The 21,498-nt window shown below is 32.2% G+C and overlaps 2 protein-coding genes across 2 annotated transcripts; one reads left to right on the top strand and one right to left on the bottom strand.

Moving 5' to 3' along the window:
* The first annotated feature begins 440 nt into the window (after nucleotides 1–440).
* On the top strand, nucleotides 441–1,195 carry LOC139997276 (uncharacterized). The gene is made up of 3 exons (XM_072021598.1): nucleotides 441–501; nucleotides 578–783; nucleotides 878–1,195. The coding sequence occupies exons 1-3, from the start codon at nucleotides 441–443 to the stop codon at nucleotides 1,193–1,195; spliced, it is 585 nt and encodes a 194-aa protein (XP_071877699.1).
* A 1,988-nt stretch (nucleotides 1,196–3,183) lies between these two features.
* On the bottom strand, nucleotides 3,184–4,295 carry LOC139997278 (baculoviral IAP repeat-containing protein 7-B-like). Its single transcript, XM_072021599.1, has 2 exons — nucleotides 3,357–4,295; nucleotides 3,184–3,267 (listed from the first exon to the last, which is right to left on the bottom strand). The coding sequence occupies exons 1-2, from the start codon at nucleotides 4,293–4,295 to the stop codon at nucleotides 3,184–3,186; spliced, it is 1,023 nt and encodes a 340-aa protein (XP_071877700.1).
* Between the last annotated feature and the right edge of the window lie 17,203 nt (nucleotides 4,296–21,498).

Consider the following 21,498-nt stretch of genomic DNA (forward strand, 5'->3'; position numbering starts at 1 on the left):
AAAACGGAAACATTTCTGATATTGACGACGTCGTACGAACGAACCACACAAACTATTCCACCCTTACAGTAATACTGAACTTTGAATCCTAAAACTTTGAATCTTTGCTGCTAGTACGTGCCTATTTTATAGTATTATCCCTACCACAATACTCCTTCATCCCTCTATGAGGCACTGTGCGGAGTGCGCAAGTTGTCGACCAATCAAATGTCACTGATGCTCCACCCCTTACCGTACCGCCCCTTATGTACCGTCCTGTATTATCATTGCCTGTATATAAAATAATAAAATTATTTTTACAAATAAGTACACAATTTTTTCAATATGTGAAACATCTCACACAGGCTTTCTGCAGGAAAATTCAACCGTTTCTAACAATTTATTAATTTATTTTGAGATAAAGTTCTCTCGGGATGCGAATAGTAAGACGCTGTAGCATTATGTTATATTATATATTACCTATTATATCATGTTATATATATAATATATCAACTGATTTAGGTAAACAATTAATGTATTGTGTGAAAATATATAATGTTGTTATATCAGTAAATTCTTTATTATTGTTCGTTTGTAGGCATGTTTGTTTTTGGATTGGCAGCTGCAATAAATAAAGATACGTTTGAAACTATATATGAAGCATGTCCATCAGCACTATTGAATTCTCTAAATGATGATGTTACACCATTTTGCATTGCTGCTATGAAAAATGATAAAAATTTATTTTTTAGATTAATAGAATTAGGATTTAATGTTTCAAAAAGTAGTAAGATATTGCATTTTGTTTAAAATTAATACGATAACGATACATAATATTGTTGGCAGAGTTTTTATCCATGTTTATCATTAATTTTCAAATAGATGACTATGCTTACAGTGCATGATGAAGCAGTCAATAGTACCAGAAATAAAAAATTTGGCAAAATATTTTAACACAGAAGATTATTGGAATGATAACTCTGATCACATTCTTAAAGCAAATGAACCAGATAACAAGGACTGTTTAAGTCTTTCCAAATTAGTAAATAAAAATAATAGTAATAAGTCTCCTTTAAATGTTCATAACATACCGATAGTTACATTCGATACTACAATGTGCAATAATGTCAACTGTAACAACAATGTCATAAAAGATTCAAAAGAACTTTTAAAACCTTGTGCATTAAGTTTAGAGACAAATCACGCAGAAATCTGAACAAACTGTTACCTACTTCTCCAAATATATATTTTACACAAACTAAACGTAATGAGGAAATTAATTTGAATATAAAAGATGAAACAAAAGATAAACAATTATTCGTAAATGCAGATGAAGATGAAGTGATGCTAACTTGTTCAAAAAGTAGAAAGAACGTAAGCTTTGCAGAGGTATATTAGTTATTACTCTATATTATATACTAACTAAATATGATATTTTAATTTAACTGTATTGAACGAAGATTTAATTGAAATTTGTATAAAAAATGAAGCTGACAGAAAAGCTATATTAGATGTGATAAACAGATCATAAAAAATCAGCGACACAAAGAGAATTTATTACCTTTTATTAATTATATCTAGTTCTAATTATATATTATTATCTTATTTGTTATATACTAAAGCTGATTTATTGTATAAATTTAAAAATATAATATGTTATGTTATAGCATATTAGTATTATTTCTTATACTAACTTAGTACACTTAAGAACACATATGATACATTTCTATTTTTGCTTATAAAGATACATTTACATACATTTACATACGAAACTTTTTTTTTTGTTTTTTTTCTTTTTTTTTTAATTATTTGTTTGGATTTTACAATTTGTCCAGAAGGACACTTGGTAAAATATTATATCTTAGTGAATAAAAAAATAAAAATAAAAATATAGCATGTGGGTGGCTACCCCCATCGGGGTACCATCGTCGTGTTTGCTAGGTTATATCCTTTGTGAGGTCTGTTGGGTGTTTCCTTTTTAGTCTTCTTTCTATGTTTGATGTGTTGACCGTTGCCGCTGACAGTCGGTTCGGGTACTTTTCTATTCTTTCTCTGTACCTTCTTGCGAATCTGTTAATCTCCTCCTTGACCGTTGGTATTCCCAGGTCTTTCCGAATGTCATCGTTTCTAACGTACCATGGGGCGTTTACTATCGTTCTAAGAATTTTAGCTTGTATTGTCCCAATTTTGCTTATATGGCTCATTGCTGCTGTTCCCCATAGCGGGAATTTACATACGAAATGGCTGTAAAATTGTTGTATTCCTGATGTGTGATAATACTTTATTAATAAGTACACTTTTTTTGCTTTAGGATCATGCGGAATTGAACGCAAATTTAGACAATCACTCGATTCACTATTTTTCATTTGACCTAACTGATTTATTTTTGCCATTATCAACGCAATATTGTTTTGATCCAATTTAATAAATTATAGAATAATTATATGTAACTTGAACTTAATCATACAGAATTTAGAATCATAAATATGTGTATACTGGATAAAAATGAGCTGCTACCTATATCAGATTTAGCTTTTGATAGTTTCTCCTTTTGCGTCAAATGTTTTTGTCTCTGATCTTTTTCTTCTGGTAGCTATTTTTAAACAGAGAAGATTATAAGCGAAGCATAAGCAATGAAAGTATAATAAAAGAAAAAGTAAGCTATGATTTTTATGATTTGAAATATATATGTATAATACAGTTTCATTTTACTAACAATAAGGGGAATAAAACAAGGAACAATTAGTTAGATTACTAAAAAAAAAAAAAAAAGTTAACTTTATTAACATTATTGTTTCTATTTGCATATTATAACACATTTTAATTTGATAACAACTATAAAATATGTTCATATTAGAGATATGAACATGCTAATTTATATATGTACATAATTATATATATAGATGTGCATGTATTATGGCAAATATATGTGAGTTAGGGCTTTAATTTCTGTTTTGCAAATTATGCATCGTGCAAAAGCACGCGAGCAATACCAGCATGTTACTAAATGTCCACAGGGTAGGAATATAATTGTTCCATCTCGTTCCGTGCAAACTTTACACGATCGAGTATCTTTCAATTTTTTATTTTTTTGCTCCAGAGCAGCTAAAATAGTAAACAGTATATTTAAATATAATATATAATAAAATTTATTATACGTGTACAGTTTTCACACAAATTAAAGAATTTGTGATTTTATTTTTATTACTTACCAAATTTCTCAACGAGAGTCATCTCGTTAGTTTCCTCTTCACTATCGGATCTCGTATCGTCATCAACTATTGGTTCCTGAAATAAATGTAATGTACATAAGTATATATTGGAATTATTAATTATACATATGGTTCATGGTGTAAGTTTCTTTTCTTTCTACTTACTTCTTCATAATTTTCGTAGATGTTTTGCTGTCTTAGATCATTAACAAACTGGTGGCCACGAACTGTTATCAAGTAACAACAGCTTGAAGACCAAATTGCATGTCTATCCCATGGATTTTCTCCTGGACTCCAACTTACTACACCAAGTCCACAATGATAACAGATAGACATACGATCTCTTTCGTTATAGTAAAAGCCTGCATCGGCTAATAGTTCTTTATTCATAGATGTATCAGTAAATGTTGAGAATGAATTTAATCGGGATTGGTAAGTAATATAATCCAAATGTTTTGGTTTCTTAACTTTTTTTAGTCCCAAACGGCTAAGATCATATGCCGTCGGGTCTTCTGCATCTGTTACAAATCGATGGTCATTAAAATCAAAGGACTGCGAATATTCTAAACCGTAACGACATAATATATTTCCATTTCTTCGTTCTGTCGGTTGAATTTCATCAGGGTGTGTACCAATTGGCACATTACCGCAATCTTCATTGCGGACAAATCTGCACTCTGGAGACCATATCTCGTGAACTTGCATGGGAGTACGACCCTCTAACCAGTGACTTACCACCACTCGACACACAAAACATTTGACTCTATCCATTTTGCCTGTACAATAGAATCCTGCTGCTGCAAGACTGGCAGGGTCAACGAGAGGTACAAGCCAGTTTCGAAAACTCCAAAGTCTTGCTGCTTCAAAACGAAAATCACCATGATGTTTTCGAATGCCACGCGACGTCGATGGAACCGACGACACTGGATTAATCATTGGTTCCGGCATCCGGTACCGGTGTCGGTACCGGTGCCAACGATTGGTATATGCCGGTATCGGTATCTGAATCACATCAGACGAAATTGAATCGTCTGACGATTCTTCGTGTTCTGGAGATTCTTCGTATTGTGGTAGCACAGGTTGGATGTTAGATATATGCAACATCTTGTCCTTATTGTCACTTGTAGAGTTTTCACACCTATTTAAAGGGGGAAAAAAAACCGAAAAAGAAAGAAATTAAAATACCTAGTAATTGTAACAAGCCGATATTATCGAAGTAATCTCAGTTCCGTGTGTTTTAGCGCAAAAGTTAAAAATTGTCTTTGAAGAATTACAGCGATTTTAATTGATATTTGAAGCGTTTGAAGGATCCCGAAACTTTCTGTACAATCTACATAAATTCTTTCGCTACGATATTTTGACTTACAAATGGTAAAACGTTTTTAGTTAATTTATTTTCGAGAAATATTATACGTGTACAGTTGATCAAACAGAAATATATTACAGACAAAACTTACGAATATGAGATGTTTAGGTATCGCTACAACAGCTCACCAACTCTTCAAATGGAATCTTCACAAAGATTTAATATCCTGTACTTGTATATTTTATATTGTTAAATTTACTAAAACTGCACTATCGTACGAATCAATCACACAAACTATTCCACTCTTACAGTAATACCGAACTTTGAATCCAAAAACTTTGAATCCTTGCTGCTAGTACGTGCCTATTTTATATTACTATCCCTACCACATTACTCCTTCATCCCACCATAAGGCACTGTGCCGAGTGCGCAAGTTGTCGACCAATCAAATTTCACTGATGCTCCACCCCTTACCGTACCGCTCCTTATGTACCGTCCTGTATTATCATTACCTGTATATAAAATAATAAAATTATTTTTACAAATAAGTACACAATTTTTTCAATATGTGAAACATCAGGCTTTCTGCAGGAAAATTTAACCGTTTCTAACGTTTTATAAATTAATTTTCAGATAAAGTTCTCTCGCGATGCGAATAATAAGACGCCGTAGCATTATCTTATATTATATTTTATCTATCAAAGCACATCACTTGTCACTTTTCGCAAATGTTCCTTACGTTTGCCAACGATATACCATATATTTAGTTTGCCAGTAAAATTGTTAATTGCGTATGCACTAGATGATAATAAAAACGAAGATTGAAGCTATTACTTAAAGCAATACACTTTGCATGAAAAGCAATTAAATCTTGAAAAATATTGAAAGAAACGTTGTCGTTTGTCAAATGCGAAAAAAAGTATCGACAAAGTAAAACCATTAAAATTGTCGATGCCTCTGATTTGTTACTAACAATCCTGAAATTGCTAAAATGAGTGATCATTCTCATTATTGAATGTCTAGCGTTTATATTCGTGTTCAATGTAGCGACGTATCTACGGTATCCGATTTCGCTTGCTTTTTCTTTAATTTTCTTTATTTTTCTCTAGCATTTTGCATTTCATGCGTCTTAGGCAACAAAGATTCTTAGGGCCACAAGTGAACGTTCTAAATTTTCCATTTTTGTTGTATCTTGCTGTACGTTTCTATTTATTAAGAAAATAGCAAGTAGAATTTCAAAAGGAAAATCTTTCTATTTATAACGGTATTATGATAACGGAGGCGTTTCTTATTGGCTTTATCTCTCCTGAGAAAATTCACCTATTATTCTAAACATTCTATGTTTGTATGAAACCTTCAATAGCCTAAATGAGTTTTTCTTCAATGCAATCGAGTATGACGGGTGACAGGTATACGGGCTGATAGAACAAAGGCCGCCTGCTAATCTACGGGATATTAGTTAACTTGATTCTAAGATTTACAGCGGCTCCTCAGACTACCTCGACATACGATGTTTATGATGCATCAACCTCTGGGCGACCACCCTTATTTGGATAACTACGGGGCCGTTAGGGTGTTTATTGTCAAGTATCGGTACTTTCAAGTATCGGCCGATTCATTAAAGGCAATTTCACGTCTGTGTTAGGTGAAACGTTCATCCCGCCGTCACGTCCGTCACGTTTGTTTTTATCTGCGTATCCAATGTCTCGTAAATGGCTGTGCAATGTGGTCAAATACACAGCATACAAAACTAATTAATCTGTATGAATCAATTAAATATCAAAAGCAAAACCAATGTAATAACAGCTTTAAACAGCATCTGAAAAACGATAACATCCAAGGAAACAACTTGCGATTGAAAGAGTCGTATATCGAAAAATTCAAAGGTTTATTATTAATTGATATAAAAGGATTACTCTGAACATTTTTCAATGATTTTCTATGCAACAATAATATAATATTTCTATATAATAACTTTCTTTGTTAATGTTGTACATTATTTGACATTCTTTACTGTGAATTACCCATCGAAAGCTTTTCTATATTTGCTTATCAAACAAATTTAAATGGACTTGTGTTGCAACTGTCTACCCTATTCTATAAATTATTTCAGGAAATGTAAGTATAACAGCTGTTTCTTCCATATTTATGTAAAAAGGTATTAGACGAGTTTTCAACTAAACTATACTCTGTGACGCCGTCATTCTGTTTTTAGAAAATGATAAAAAATGTTTTTTTAAATTAAAAATTGAAAAAATATACCGATATTGCTTAGAAAATGTTTATTTTAGTTTATTTACTACCACTGCACATTTTTTCACGATATCGTACATTAATATAATCTTTTTGTCTTTTTGTACAGTTTCCCAGATCTAGCAACATGCAGATCTTCGTTAAGACCTTAACAGGGAAAACTATTAATCTTGAAGTTGAAGCTTCTGACACAATAGAGAATGTGAAAGCTAAGATCCAAGAAAAAGAGGGTATTATTATCATCAATGCTAGCAATTGGCAATGGAAATATATACAAAGTAACTAGGATATTTCAATTTAGCTGCATCGTTTGCAGTCCATTCGGCCACAAGATTTAAATATCAATCCTCTGTCCTTTGGTGATGCGTTACTTGATTTTATACTTAAAAGTTTCTGTTTATAATGGAGAATAGATTTTATTTACGACTATTGAATAGAAATTATTAAATATTCTGTGTAACTCACCGTAGTATCAAATGGAGTATCTTTGGATATCTGTAGCCGTTTACCGCAAACTCCAGGTAATTTCATAAGCATATCAGATAAAAAGTGTGTAATTCTAGATTCTTTTTCTCTATGTGGAATAATTTCTAATGGACTAGTTGCTACACACATTCGAGGATATGTAAAAACTTTGGATTTGGAAATTGAAAATTTAATTTCATAAAATAAAATTCCATCTTTATTTTTTGGAAAATAATATCCATACTAAAACGTTATACATATTAATATACATAAATAATATTTGAAGGGAAATTGCAAGATGAATAAACATAGATATTGTCGTTCATACCATATTTTTCCAGTGTCTACGTAATTGGTCACAATCTTTGAAAGCACATTTTGCTGCAAGATCTTTAGATACAGATAATAGTTTGCCTTTTTTTTTTTTTGCACTACAGAAAATAAAAAAAATTTTATTTTCAACCAAATATACATATATATTGCACTAAATGAAATACCTTACTGTTACCTTGGTAACACATGTACAAATGGAAGATTATAACGAGATAAATCTTTACGGTCTGCTAAAAAATGTGATATAATAGATGGTGAAAGACAGTCTTCAAGTCTTACATATGGAATTTTAAGTATTTCTGCATAAAGTTGCAAATACATTTTCCTTTCTAAAAACTTTTTAATGTTAATATTTCTCACATTATTTTAATATTAGTTATACGAAGAACAAAATTAGATTTTCTATTACCCCCTCCTATAAGTATATCTAATTTTAATGCTCTAGTTGCTTCTATAAAGTTGTAAAAATTTTGTTCCTTCAACAAAGTAATCATCAACTTTATTGCACAAAGGAGCTATCTTAGTTTGTATCGTATACCTAAGACAACTTTTATCAACTTTTGTAGCAACTGATCTTAATCCTTGATACTGACAGAAATAAAAACCAGTTTATCATGGAAATAATATATTTAGAGTCAACAAAGATTTGTATCGTGAATATACGACTAGTTGAAAATTTCTCAAAATTTTGTCCAATCTACCAGTTTCAGAAAATTGTTTATGCGTTATAACAAATATATATCTTTCTGTAGCCATTACTGGTGAAGCAATAACGTCCGATATTAAATGAATAAATAATGTAAAATTCTATTGGTAGTAAAATATAAGGATCATTAAGATCATTAAAATCATTAAGTATAATATTATGGAATACAAAGTTTTTGATTCGCAGAATTTGCCCTTGACTTACCGGCATTTCATTGTTTGCCAATAAAAATGTGATTTTGCCGATGGATCGTGAACTTCAACAAAATCAATTTCGCAAATTGCACAACATAGGTTACTCTTTTCCGGAAATAAAGCGTACAGAACCGACTGTTCTTTTTTTTTATTCATAAGATTACAAGCATCCATTATATATAATTGCTTGCTATTCTTAATTATTTGATGTTCTTGTAGATCCAATTTATACTAACAATTTTTCAAAAACGTATTTTCGAATGAATAGCCAACATTTAAAATTCTAAAAGTTGTAGTAAAATTTTAAATATGACTTTTAAGAAGAAGCTTTATTCTCAATTATGTTAAAATTAAACTTGCATGTGAGACATCTAATCTTTTCATATTTAAAAGAAATTTAAAATCTTGTTAAGTAAAAAGACGACACTTTTTCTATTACCAACAGTTTCGTTTTACTAACAATAAGGGCAATAAAACAGGGAACAATCAGTTAGATTACTAAAAGAAAAGTTAACTTTATTCAGATAAGATAAATAATTCAAATTAATGTTTAATTAAGTAACACTTGAAAAAGTAAAAAATGTATTTGATTAGTTTAATATTATGTTTCTATTTACAAATTACTGTAGAAATAGTACTAAAAGTAAAATATTTTCTCATTTCCTGATACATACATATACACTTAATTTAACCGTACGTAGTGTCACACATTTTAATGTGTGTACGTCATTTTTAAAACATTATAAAGTATATTCATATAAAAGATAGGTATAAACTAATTTATATATGTACATAATTATATATATAGATGTGCATGTATTATGGCAAATATATGTGAGTTAGGGCTTTAATTTCTGTTTTGCAAATTATGCATCGTGCAAAAGCACGCGAGCAATACCAGCATGTTACTAAATGTCCACAGGGTAGGAATATAATTGTTCCATCTCGTTCCGTGCAAACTTTACACGATCGAGTATCTTTCAATTTTTTATTTTTTTGCTCCAGAGCAGCTAAAATAGTAAACAGTATATTTAAATATAATATATAATAAAATTTATTATACGTGTACAGTTTTCACACAAATTAAAGAATTTGTGATTTTATTTTTATTACTTACCAAATTTCTCAGCGAGAGTCATCTCGTTAGTTTCCTCTTCACTATCGGATCTCGTATCGTCATCAACTATTGGTTCCTGAAATAAATGTAATGTACATAAGTATATATTGGAATTATTAATTATACATATGGTTCATGGTGTAAGTTTCTTTTCTTTCTACTTACTTCTTCATAATTTTCGTAGATGTTTTGGTGTGTTAGATCATTAACAAACTGGTGGCCACGAACTGTTATTAAGTAACAACAGCTTGGAGACGAAATTGCATGTCTAGCCCATGGATTTTCTCCTGGACTCCATCTTGCTACACCAAGTCCACAATGATAACAGATAGACATACGATCTCTTTCGTTATAGTAAAAGCCTGCATCGGCTAATAGTTCTTTACTCATAGATGTATCAGTAAATGTTGAGAATGAATTTAATCGGGATTGGTAAGTAATATAATCCAAATTTTGTGGTTTCTTAACTTTTTTTAGTCCCAAACGGCTAAGATCATATGCCGTCGGGTCTTCTGCATCTGTTACAAATCGATGGTCATTAAAATCAAAGGACTGCGAATATTCTAAACCATAACGACATAATATATTTCCATTTCTTCGTTCTGTCGGTTGAATTTCATCAGGGTGTGTACCAATTGGCACATTACCGCAATCTTCATTGCGGACAAACCTGCACTCTGGAGACCATATCTCGTGAACTTGCATGGGAGTACGACCCTCTAACCAGTGACTTACCACCACTCGACACACAAAACATTTGACTCTATCCATTTTGCCTGTATAATAGAATCCTGCTGCTGCAAGACTGGCAGGGTCAACGAGAGGTACAAGCCAGTTTCGAAAACTCCAAAGTCTTGCTGCTTCAAAACGAAAATCACCATGATGTTTTCGAATGCCACGCGACGTCGATGGAACCGACGACACTGGATTAATCATTGGTTCCGGCATCCGGTACCGGTATCGGTACCGGTGCCAACGATTGGTATATGCCGGTATCGGTATCTGAATCACATCAGACGAAATTGAATCGTCTGACGATTCTTCGTGTTCTGGAGATTCTTCGTATTGTGGTAGCACAGGTTGGATGTTAGATATATGCAACATCTTGTCCTTATTGTCACTTGTAGAGTTTTCACACCTATTTAAAGGAAAAAAAAAAAACCGAAAAAGAAAGAAATTAAAATACCTAGTAATTGTAACAAGCCGATATTATCGAAGTAATCTCAGTTCCGTGTGTTTTAGCGCAAAAGTTAAAAATTGTCTTTGAAGAATTACAGCGATTTTAATTGATATTTGAAGCGTTTGAAGGATCCCGAAACTTTCTGTACAATCTACATAAATTCTTTCGCTACGATATTTTGACTTACAAATCGTAAAACGTTTTTAATTAATTTATTTTCGAGAAATATTATACGTGTACAGTTGATCAAACAGAAGTATATTATAGACAAAACTTACGAATATGAGATGTTTAGGTATCGCTACAACAGCTCACCAACTCTTCAAATGGAATCTTGACAAGGATTTAATATCCTGTACTTGTATATTTTTTATTGTTAAATTTACAAAAACTGCACTATCGTACGAACCAATCACACAAACTATTCCACTCTTACAGTAATACCGAACTTTGAATCCTAAAACTTTGAATCCTTGCTGCTAGTACCTGCCTATTTTATATTACTATCCCTACCACATTACTCCTTCATCCCACCATAAGGCACTGTGCCGAGTGCACAAGTTGTCGACCAATCAAATGTCACTGATGCTCCGCCCCTCACCGTACCGCCCCTTATGTACCGTGTTGTATGTACCGTATTGCCTGTATATAAAATAATAAAATTATTTTTACAAATAAGTACACAAGTTTTTCAATATGTGAAACATCAGGCTTTCTGCAGGAAAATTCAACCGTTTCTAACGTTTTATAAATTAATTTTCAGATAAAGTTCTCTCGCGATGCGAATAATAAGACGCCGTAGCATTATCTTATATTATATTTTATCTATCAAAGCACATCACTTGTCACTTTTCGCAAATGTTCCTTACGTTTGCCAACGATATACCATATATTTAGTTTGCCAGTAAAATTGTTAATTGCGTATGCACTAGATGATAATAAAAACGAAGATTGAAGCTATTACTTAAAGCAATACACTTTGCATGAAAAGCAATTAAATCTTGAAAAATATTGAAAGAAACGTTGTCGTTTGTCAAATGCGAAAAAAAGTATCGACAAAGTAAAACCATTAAAATTGTCGATGCCTCTGATTTGTTACTAACAATCCTGAAATTGCTAAAATGAGTGATCATTCTCATTATTGAATGTCTAGTGTTTATATTCGTGTTCAATGTAGCGACGTATCTACGGTATCCGATTTCGCTTGCTTTTTCTTTAATTTTCTTTATTTTTCTCTAGCATTTTGCATTTTATGCGTCTTAGGCACCAAAGATTCTTAGGGCCACAAGTGAACGTTCTAAATTTTCCATTTTTGTTGTATCTTGCTGTACGTTTCTATTTATTAAGAAAATAGCAAGTAGAATTTCAAAAGAAAAATCTTTCTATTTATAACGGCATTATGATAACGGATGCGTTTCTTATTGGCTTTATCTCTCCTGAGAAAATTCACCTATTATTCTAAACATTCTATGTTTGTATGGAACCTTCAATAGCCTAAATGAGTTTTCCTTCAATACAATCGAGTATCGTTTATTGTCAAGTATCGGTATGGTCGATTCATTAAAGGCGAGCTATGCAATTCCACGTCTGCGTTAGGTGGAACGTTCATCCCGTGACCGTGGCTACGTACGGCGACCGGTTGTCTCCTCGAGCCCAACCTCATTCTCTCAAATTTCGAATAACTGTGTTTGGGTTGTTTCGTAATTGCTAAAGCATTCGTGTTTTTCCGAGTGATTCCAACAGGGGGTCCCGTTGTCCTCTCATCTCCGACATATGAATATATATAAGTGCCAAAGACTATATATGATTGCGATATATATATATAGCGGCGGTGTGATCCGAGCGCGGTGGCGGTCGTCTCCCCGAGAGGACAAGGAATTTATCCAAGGGCAGTTAATCTCATTTGAAAATTCATACTGCATACATCGCGAGCCCTGACGAATAAAATCGCTAGTCTAACGAATATGGAAAAATATCGAAAGTCGAGTCGAATTTCTATAAATCATTAACTATATCTATCACGAAACAATTTGTGACCCTTCTGATATTATTTAATTTATTGTTAAAAATACATGCTATATTAACCTGTTAACACAGTGTTAACCACTCCTGTTATCTTAATCGAAACAAAGGGACCGATTATTTCGCAGCGTCGATTATACGAATCGTAGCGAGAATTTACGCCTCTCGCTGACGCGTTTTCCTCCCGATCGCGTTTCTCCGCGAACGGTCGTAACAAACTTGTTTTGTTTCTCTACCACTTTGTTACATCGCCCTTCTATATTTTCACGAGCTTTTGTGACAACAAAAAATAAACACATAACCGACCAGTTCGTTCAGTAGATACACAGACACGCAACGTATCCGAACACTCGTTTGCAGATTTTTTTTTTTTTTTTTCTTGTCGTCATATCAAAGTAATGATGCGCATGTATGTAGCGGTGATTCGCAACAATGATCCACGACGATGATACGCGGTGATACACAACAAACGGATACGCATCTCTGGAAGAAGACATTTTTATAATTTCACAAGTATCATTTTGCAATGAAAATAGACTTATGACCGCAAACGAATTCGGAGAAGAATGTTTCCTGTGGCGGAAACCCAAGTTGAAGCTTTGTATTGAGAAACGGAACTGTAGAGCACTGTGACCATGCGGAAGAAATTTCTTTATTCAGAAATATTAGAAATTAGAACTTCCAATGATTTCTATCCTGTATGATAATGTATTGATGGATGGATTTATTACAATGGATTAAACAAAAAACGATGATTATTCAACGTGAACTTAACGCAATAGTGTGTATTACAACTCTTGACTTTTGACTCTCCGACGGCTAACTGAACATCAACGGCTGCGGTGCCGAAATATATTAATGGCCATTAGGGCTATTGAAGATTTCCGACCCTTTCGGCTTGTCGGAATTTGCGCTTTATCGTCGACATTGTTTGTATGTCGGGACATAAATTACAAGGGATTACACTAAATAGGGCTTTGATTGATCTTGGCAGGAAAAATTTTGCAAAGGGCCAAATCTACGTCGCTCTTCATTTAGCGCCGAACAATATTCTGAATAAACCGCATGACAAACGAGCACTTGCATAAATGCAAAAGTTACGATGATACTTTTCGCAAAGAAACAGCTGAGGTCCATTTCTTATGAACAATATGCAACGAAACGACTTCCAGAAACAATTTCGTAAAAAGGCTGCCCATTTTCATCGGTTCCATCGATTAGTTTGTGGAGAAACGATGAAATACAACGAAAAAGACAGGTATGACAATGATAAGTATGCGGAGCATTGGAGAAAAGGATTGGTTTGAATGGAACGATTTGACTAGTTTGCGTGATTGAAAACGAAATGAAACGAAGAATTGGTTTCAATCGAAAGATTTGACTGGTCAACGTGATTAAAAACGAAACGGATGGACCGTCAACGGGTCGTGTACCATTGCGTGCTTCCTATTCCATTGCTGAATTTTAGATTTTTGAACACGTAGTGGTGTAAACTATCGAGATAATCGATTATCTCGCGAAGCGGCGAAACTTGCCGAAGTTGACCGATGTGCAGCCGACGGTTCGAGATCGTTGATAAACAGATGCATCGCATCTTAACTAATGTTTGCGTCTAAATATGTAAATCGACGTTGCGTTACATTGTATTCGAGGAGCTAAGGAGAGAAAAGATAAGAGTAAATGCGGGACAAAGGACAGAGAAATACGAGGAGAAAATCAGGAAAATGCAACGAGGTGAGATTAGTAAAAAAATATCCGAGAGAAAAGGATTTATAAGAGGAAGAATAGAGTTTCGGTAAAGAAAGATTAGAGTATATACAAAGAGTAGCATAGTAAAACAATGATGGAAAATATATGCAACAAAAAGGTGCAGGTCAGTATCATATTGAAAACAGAACATTATGGTAATCAAAGATAAAGGCAATTTAATAAAATATAAGGCTCAAGGTATAATAGTAGGTATGAAGATATATAATTACTATATACTATATTATAGGTTACTAGAGTATTTGTCAGCAAGGACAAGCAAAAGTAGCCAAAAGCTAATTATTAGAGCAAAATATTAGAAGAATCCAGAAAGCAATAACATACGGGTTAGAGGAGCTCATTAATTATTAATACAGCTGATTGCGTTTTCTCCCTTTAAGCGAAGTTTTTTGTATCCAGTGTCAAGAGCTCTTTTGACAAAACGCTTTGATTCTAGTAGACTACAATTTTTCAACAATTCTATTTTCATTGCAACGACTTCTTTTACAGTTATGTTGTAATATTTGTTCTATCTGAAGGAACAAAAACGTGAGGATTTTCGTGAATAATTTATGATATACGGTCACACCGACCCTGCTATGGATTACAGAATTCTAATAAGAGTCAATGAAAATAAAAGAGAGAGACAGAGAGAGAGAGAGAGAGAGAGAGAACAACATTCGATGTATCCGTTTCTATTTCTAATGGATATATATTTATTATTTTGATTAGGAAAGTTACATTTTGATAGGAGAAGAAAAGAGCAGAAGAACTTGTTTCGTAGTTGTAGTCATAGTTGTATACACAGATCTGAAAAGTCCTGTGAAGAAAATCAATTTTAATAAACAGTAATAGCAGTTATAGGGAATAATTTATTTCTCAAAGTATAATAATAATATATATTTTCTCAAAGTACAAAAATATAAAAGTTTCGTATCGCTTCGAAATTGATGAAAATATTTTGTTAGAGGTCTTGAAATTTCTCTATGTAGTAGACAATAGAGGCTCGCCGCATGTTAGTCATGAAGAGGTTTCCTTCAAGACATACGGACAGAAACGGCAGGAAAATAAAATTACCTGCTCATTCGCCGCATTTGGAAAACATATTTTTCCACTCGATTGTATTGAAGAAAAACTCATTTAGGCTATTGAAGGTTCCATACAAACATAGAATGTTTAGAATAATAGGTGAATTTCTCAGGAGAGATAAAGCCAATAAGAAACGCATCCGTTATTATAATACCGTTATAAATAGAAAGATTTTCCTTTTGAAATTCTACTTGCTATTTTCTTAATAAATAGAAACGTACAGCAAGATACAACAAAAATGGAAAATTTAGAACGTTCACTTGTGGCCCTAAGAATCTTTGTTGCCTAAGACGCATGAAATGCAAAATGCTAGAGAAAAATAAAGAAAATTAAAGAAAAAGCAAGCGAAATCGGATACCGTAGATACGTCGCTACATTGAACACGAATATAAACGCTAGACATTCAATAATGAGAATGATCACTCATTTTAGCAATTTCAGGATTGTTAGTAACAAATCAGAGGCATCGACAATTTTAATGGTTTTACTTTGTCGATACTTTTTTTCGCATTTGACAAACGACAACGTTTCTTTCAATATTTTTCAAGATTTAATTGCTTTTCATGCAAAGTGTATTGCTTTAAGTAATAGCTTCAATCTTCGTTTTTATTATCATCTAGTGCATACGCAATTAACAATTTAAGTGCCACACAAAATATAAGGTATATTGTTGACAAACGTAAGGAACATTTGCGAAAAGTAACAAGTGACATGATATGATAGATAAAATATAATATAAGATAATGCTACGGCGTCTTATTATTCGCATCGCGAGAGAACTTTATCTGAAAATTAATTTATAAAACGTTAGAAACGGTTAAATTTTCCTGCAGAAAGCCTGATGTTTCACATATTGAAAAAATTGTGTACTTATTTGTAAAAATAATTTTATTATTTTATATACAGGCAATGATAATACAGGACGGTACATAAGGATCGGTACGGTAAGGGGTGGAGCATCAGTGACATTTGATTGGACGACAACTTGCGCACTCGGCACAGTGCCTTATGGTGGGATGAAGGAGTAATGTGGTAGGGATAGTAATATAAAATAGGCACGTACTAGCAGCAAGGATTCAAAGTTTTTGGATTCAAAGTTCGGTATTACTGTAAGAGTGGAATAGTTTGTGTGATTGGTTCGTACGATAGTGCGGTTTTAGTAAATTTAACAATATAAAATATACAAGTACAGGATATTAAATCTTTGTCAAGATTCCATTTGAAGAGTTGGTGAGCTGTTGTAGCGATACCTAAACATCTCATATTCGTAAGTTTTGTCTGTAATATATTTCTGTTTGATCAACTGTACACGTATAATATTTCTCGAAAATAAATTAACTAAAAACGTTTTACCATTTGTAAGTCAAAATATCGTAGCGAAAGAATTTATGTAGATTGTACAGAAAGTTTCGGGATCCTTCAAACGCTTCAAATATCAAATATCAAATATTAAAATCGCTGTAATTCTTCAAAGACAATTTTTAACTTTTGCGCTAAAACACACGGAACTGAGATTACTTCGATAATATCGGCTTGTTACAATTACTAGATATTTTAATTTCTTTCTTTTTCTCTTTTTTTTTTTTTTTCCTTTAAATAGGTGTGAAAACTCTACAAGTGACAATAAGGACAAGTTGTTTCATATATCTAACATCCAACCTGTGCTACCAGAATACGAAGAATCGTCAGACCATTCAATTTCGTCTGATATGATTCAGATACCGATACCGGCATATACCAATCGTTGGCACCGGTACCGACACCGGTACCGGATGCCGGAACCAATGATTAATCCAGTGTCGTCGGTTCCATCCACGTCGCTTCACGCTCAAGAACGATATGATCTACGTTTTGAAGCAGCAAGACGCTCGACTTTTCTATACTGGCCTCGATCCTTTTCCATTCCTCCTGCCACACTTGCAGCAGCAGGATTCTTTTATACAGGCATATCGGATACTGTCAAATGTTTTGCGTGTGCATTGGAGATAAGTAACTGGTCAAACGGTCGTACTCCCATGCAACTTCACGAGATATATTGTCCATGGTGCAGATTTGTCTGCAATGAAGATTGCGGTAATGTGCCAATTGGTACACATCCTGATGAAATTCTACCGACAGAACGAAGAAATGGAAATATAATATGTCGTTATGGTTTAGAATATTCGCAGTCCTTTGATTTTAATGACCATCGATTTGTAACAGATGCAGAAGACCCGACGGCATATGATCTTAGCCGTTTGGGACTAAAAAAAGTTAAGAAACCAAAATATTTGGATTATATTACTTACCAATCCCGATTAAATTCATTCTCAACATTTTCTGATACATCTATGAGTAAAGAACTATTAGCCGATGCAGGCTTTTACTATAACGAAAGAGATCGTATGTCTATCTGTTATCATTGTGGACTTGGTGTAGGAAGATGGTTTCCAGGAGAAAATCCATGGGCTAGACATGCAATTTCGTCTCCAAGCTGTTGTTACTTAATAACAGTTCGTGGCCACCAGTTTGTTAATGATCTAACACACCAAAACATCTACGAAAATTATGAAGAAGTAAGTAGAAAGAAAAGAAACTTACACCATGAACCATATGTATAATTAATAATTCCAATATATACTTATGTACATTACATTTATTTCAGGAACCAATAGTTGATGACGATACGAGATCCGATAGTGAAGAGGAAACTAACGAGATGACTCTCGCTGAGAAATTTGGTAAGTAATAAAAATAAAATCACAAATTCTTTAATTTGTGTGAAAACTGTACACGTATAATAAATTTTATTATATATTATATTTAAATATACTGTTTACTATTTTAGCTGCTCTGGAGCAAAAAAATAAAAAATTGAAAGATACTCGATCGTGTAAAGTTTGCACGGAACGAGATGGAACAATTATATTCCTACCCTGTGGACATTTAGTAACATGCTGGTATTGCTCGCGTGCTTTTGCACGATGCATAATTTGCAAAACAGAAATTAAAGCCCTAACTCACATATATTTGCCATAATACATGCACATCTATATATATAATTATGTACATATATAAATTAGTTTATACCTATCTTTTATATGAATATACTTTATAATGTTTTAAAAATGACGTACACACATTAAAATGTGTGACACTACGTACGGTTAAATTAAGTGTATATGTATGTATCAGGAAATGAGAAAATATTTTACTTTTAGTACTATTTCTACAGTAATTTGTAAATAGAAACATAATATTAAACTAATCAAATACATTTTTTACTTTTTCAAGTGTTACTTAATTAAACATTAATTTGAATTATTTATCTTATCTGAATAAAGTTAACTTTTCTTTTAGTAATCTAACTGATTGTTCCCTGTTTTATTGCCCTTATTGTTAGTAAAACGAAACTGTTGGTAATAGAAAAAGTGTCGTCTTTTTACTTAACAAGATTTTAAATTTCTTTTAAATATGAAAAGATTAGATGTCTCACATGCAAGTTTAATTTTAACATAATTGAGAATAAAGCTTCTTCTTAAAAGTCATATTTAAAATTTTACTACAACTTTTAGAATTTTAAATGTTGGCTATTCATTCGAAAATACGTTTTTGAAAAATTGTTAGTATAAATTGGATCTACAAGAACATCAAATAATTAAGAATAGCAAGCAATTATATATAATGGATGCTTGTAATCTTATGAATAAAAAAAAAGAACAGTCGGTTCTGTACGCTTTATTTCCGGAAAAGAGTAACCTATGTTGTGCAATTTGCGAAATTGATTTTGTTGAAGTTCACGATCCATCGGCAAAATCACATTTTTATTGGCAAACAATGAAATGCCGGTAAGTCAAGGGCAAATTCTGCGAATCAAAAACTTTGTATTCCATAATATTATACTTAATGATTTTAATGATCTTAATGATCCTTATATTTTACTACCAATAGAATTTTACATTATTTATTCATTTAATATCGGACGTTATTGCTTCACCAGTAATGGCTACAGAAAGATATATATTTGTTATAACGCATAAACAATTTTCTGAAACTGGTAGATTGGACAAAATTTTGAGAAATTTTCAACTAGTCGTATATTCACGATACAAATCTTTGTTGACTCTAAATATATTATTTCCATGATAAACTGGTTTTTATTTCTGTCAGTATCAAGGATTAAGATCAGTTGCTACAAAAGTTGATAAAAGTTGTCTTAGGTATACGATACAAACTAAGATAGCTCCTTTGTGCAATAAAGTTGATGATTACTTTGTTGAAGGAACAAAATTTTTACAACTTTATAGAAGCAACTAGAGCATTAAAATTAGATATACTTATAGGAGGGGGTAATAGAAAATCTAATTTTGTTCTTCGTATAACTAATATTAAAATAATGTGAGAAATATTAACATTAAAAAGTTTTTAGAAAGGAAAATGTATTTGCAACTTTATGCAGAAATACTTAAAATTCCATATGTAAGACTTGAAGACTGTCTTTCACCATCTATTATATCACATTTTTTAGCAGACCGTAAAGATTTATCTCGTTATAATCTTCCATTTGTACATGTGTTACCAAGGTAACAGTAAGGTATTTCATTTAGTGCAATATATATGTATATTTGGTTGAAAATAAAATTTTTTTTATTTTCTGTAGTGCAAAAAAAAAAAAAGGCAAACTATTATCTGTATCTAAAGATCTTGCAGCAAAATGTGCTTTCAAAGATTGTGACCAATTACGTAGACACTGGAAAAATATGGTATGAACGACAATATCTATGTTTATTCATCTTGCAATTTCCCTTCAAATATTATTTATGTATATTAATATGTATAACGTTTTAGTATGGATATTATTTTCCAAAAAATAAAGATGGAATTTTATTTTATGAAATTAAATTTTCAATTTCCAAATCCAAAGTTTTTACATATCCTCGAATGTGTGTAGCAACTAGTCCATTAGAAATTATTCCACATAGAGAAAAAGAATCTAGAATTACACACTTTTTATCTGATATGCTTATGAAATTACCTGGAGTTTGCGGTAAACGGCTACAGATATCCAAAGATACTCCATTTGATACTACGGTGAGTTACACAGAATATTTAATAATTTCTATTCAATAGTCGTAAATAAAATCTATTCTCCATTATAAACAGAAACTTTTAAGTATAAAATCAAGTAACGCATCACCAAAGGACAGAGGATTGATATTTAAATCTTGTGGCCGAATGGACTGCAAACGATGCAGCTAAATTGAAATATCCTAGTTACTTTGTATATATTTCCATTGCCAATTGCTAGCATTGATGATAATAATACCCTCTTTTTCTTGGATCTTAGCTTTCACATTCTCTATTGTGTCAGAAGCTTCAACTTCAAGATTAATAGTTTTCCCTGTTAAGGTCTTAACGAAGATCTGCATGTTGCTAGATCTGGGAAACTGTACAAAAAGACAAAAAGATTATATTAATGTACGATATCGTGAAAAAATGTGCAGTGGTAGTAAATAAACTAAAATAAACATTTTCTAAGCAATATCGGTATATTTTTTCAATTTTTAATTTAAAAAAACATTTTTTATCATTTTCTAAAAACAGAATGACGGCGTCACAGAGTATAGTTTAGTTGAAAACTCGTCTAATACCTTTTTACATAAATATGGAAGAAACAGCTGTTATACTTACATTTCCTGAAATAATTTATAGAATAGGGTAGACAGTTGCAACACAAGTCCATTTAAATTTGTTTGATAAGCAAATATAGAAAAGCTTTCGATGGGTAATTCACAGTAAAGAATGTCAAATAATGTACAACATTAACAAAGAAAGTTATTATATAGAAATATTATATTATTGTTGCATAGAAAATCATTGAAAAATGTTCAGAGTAATCCTTTTATATCAATTAATA

Source organism: Bombus fervidus, unplaced genomic scaffold (genome assembly GCF_041682495.2).
Source record: "Bombus fervidus isolate BK054 unplaced genomic scaffold, iyBomFerv1 scaffold0048, whole genome shotgun sequence".
Lineage (NCBI taxonomy): Eukaryota > Metazoa > Arthropoda > Insecta > Hymenoptera > Apidae > Bombus > Bombus fervidus.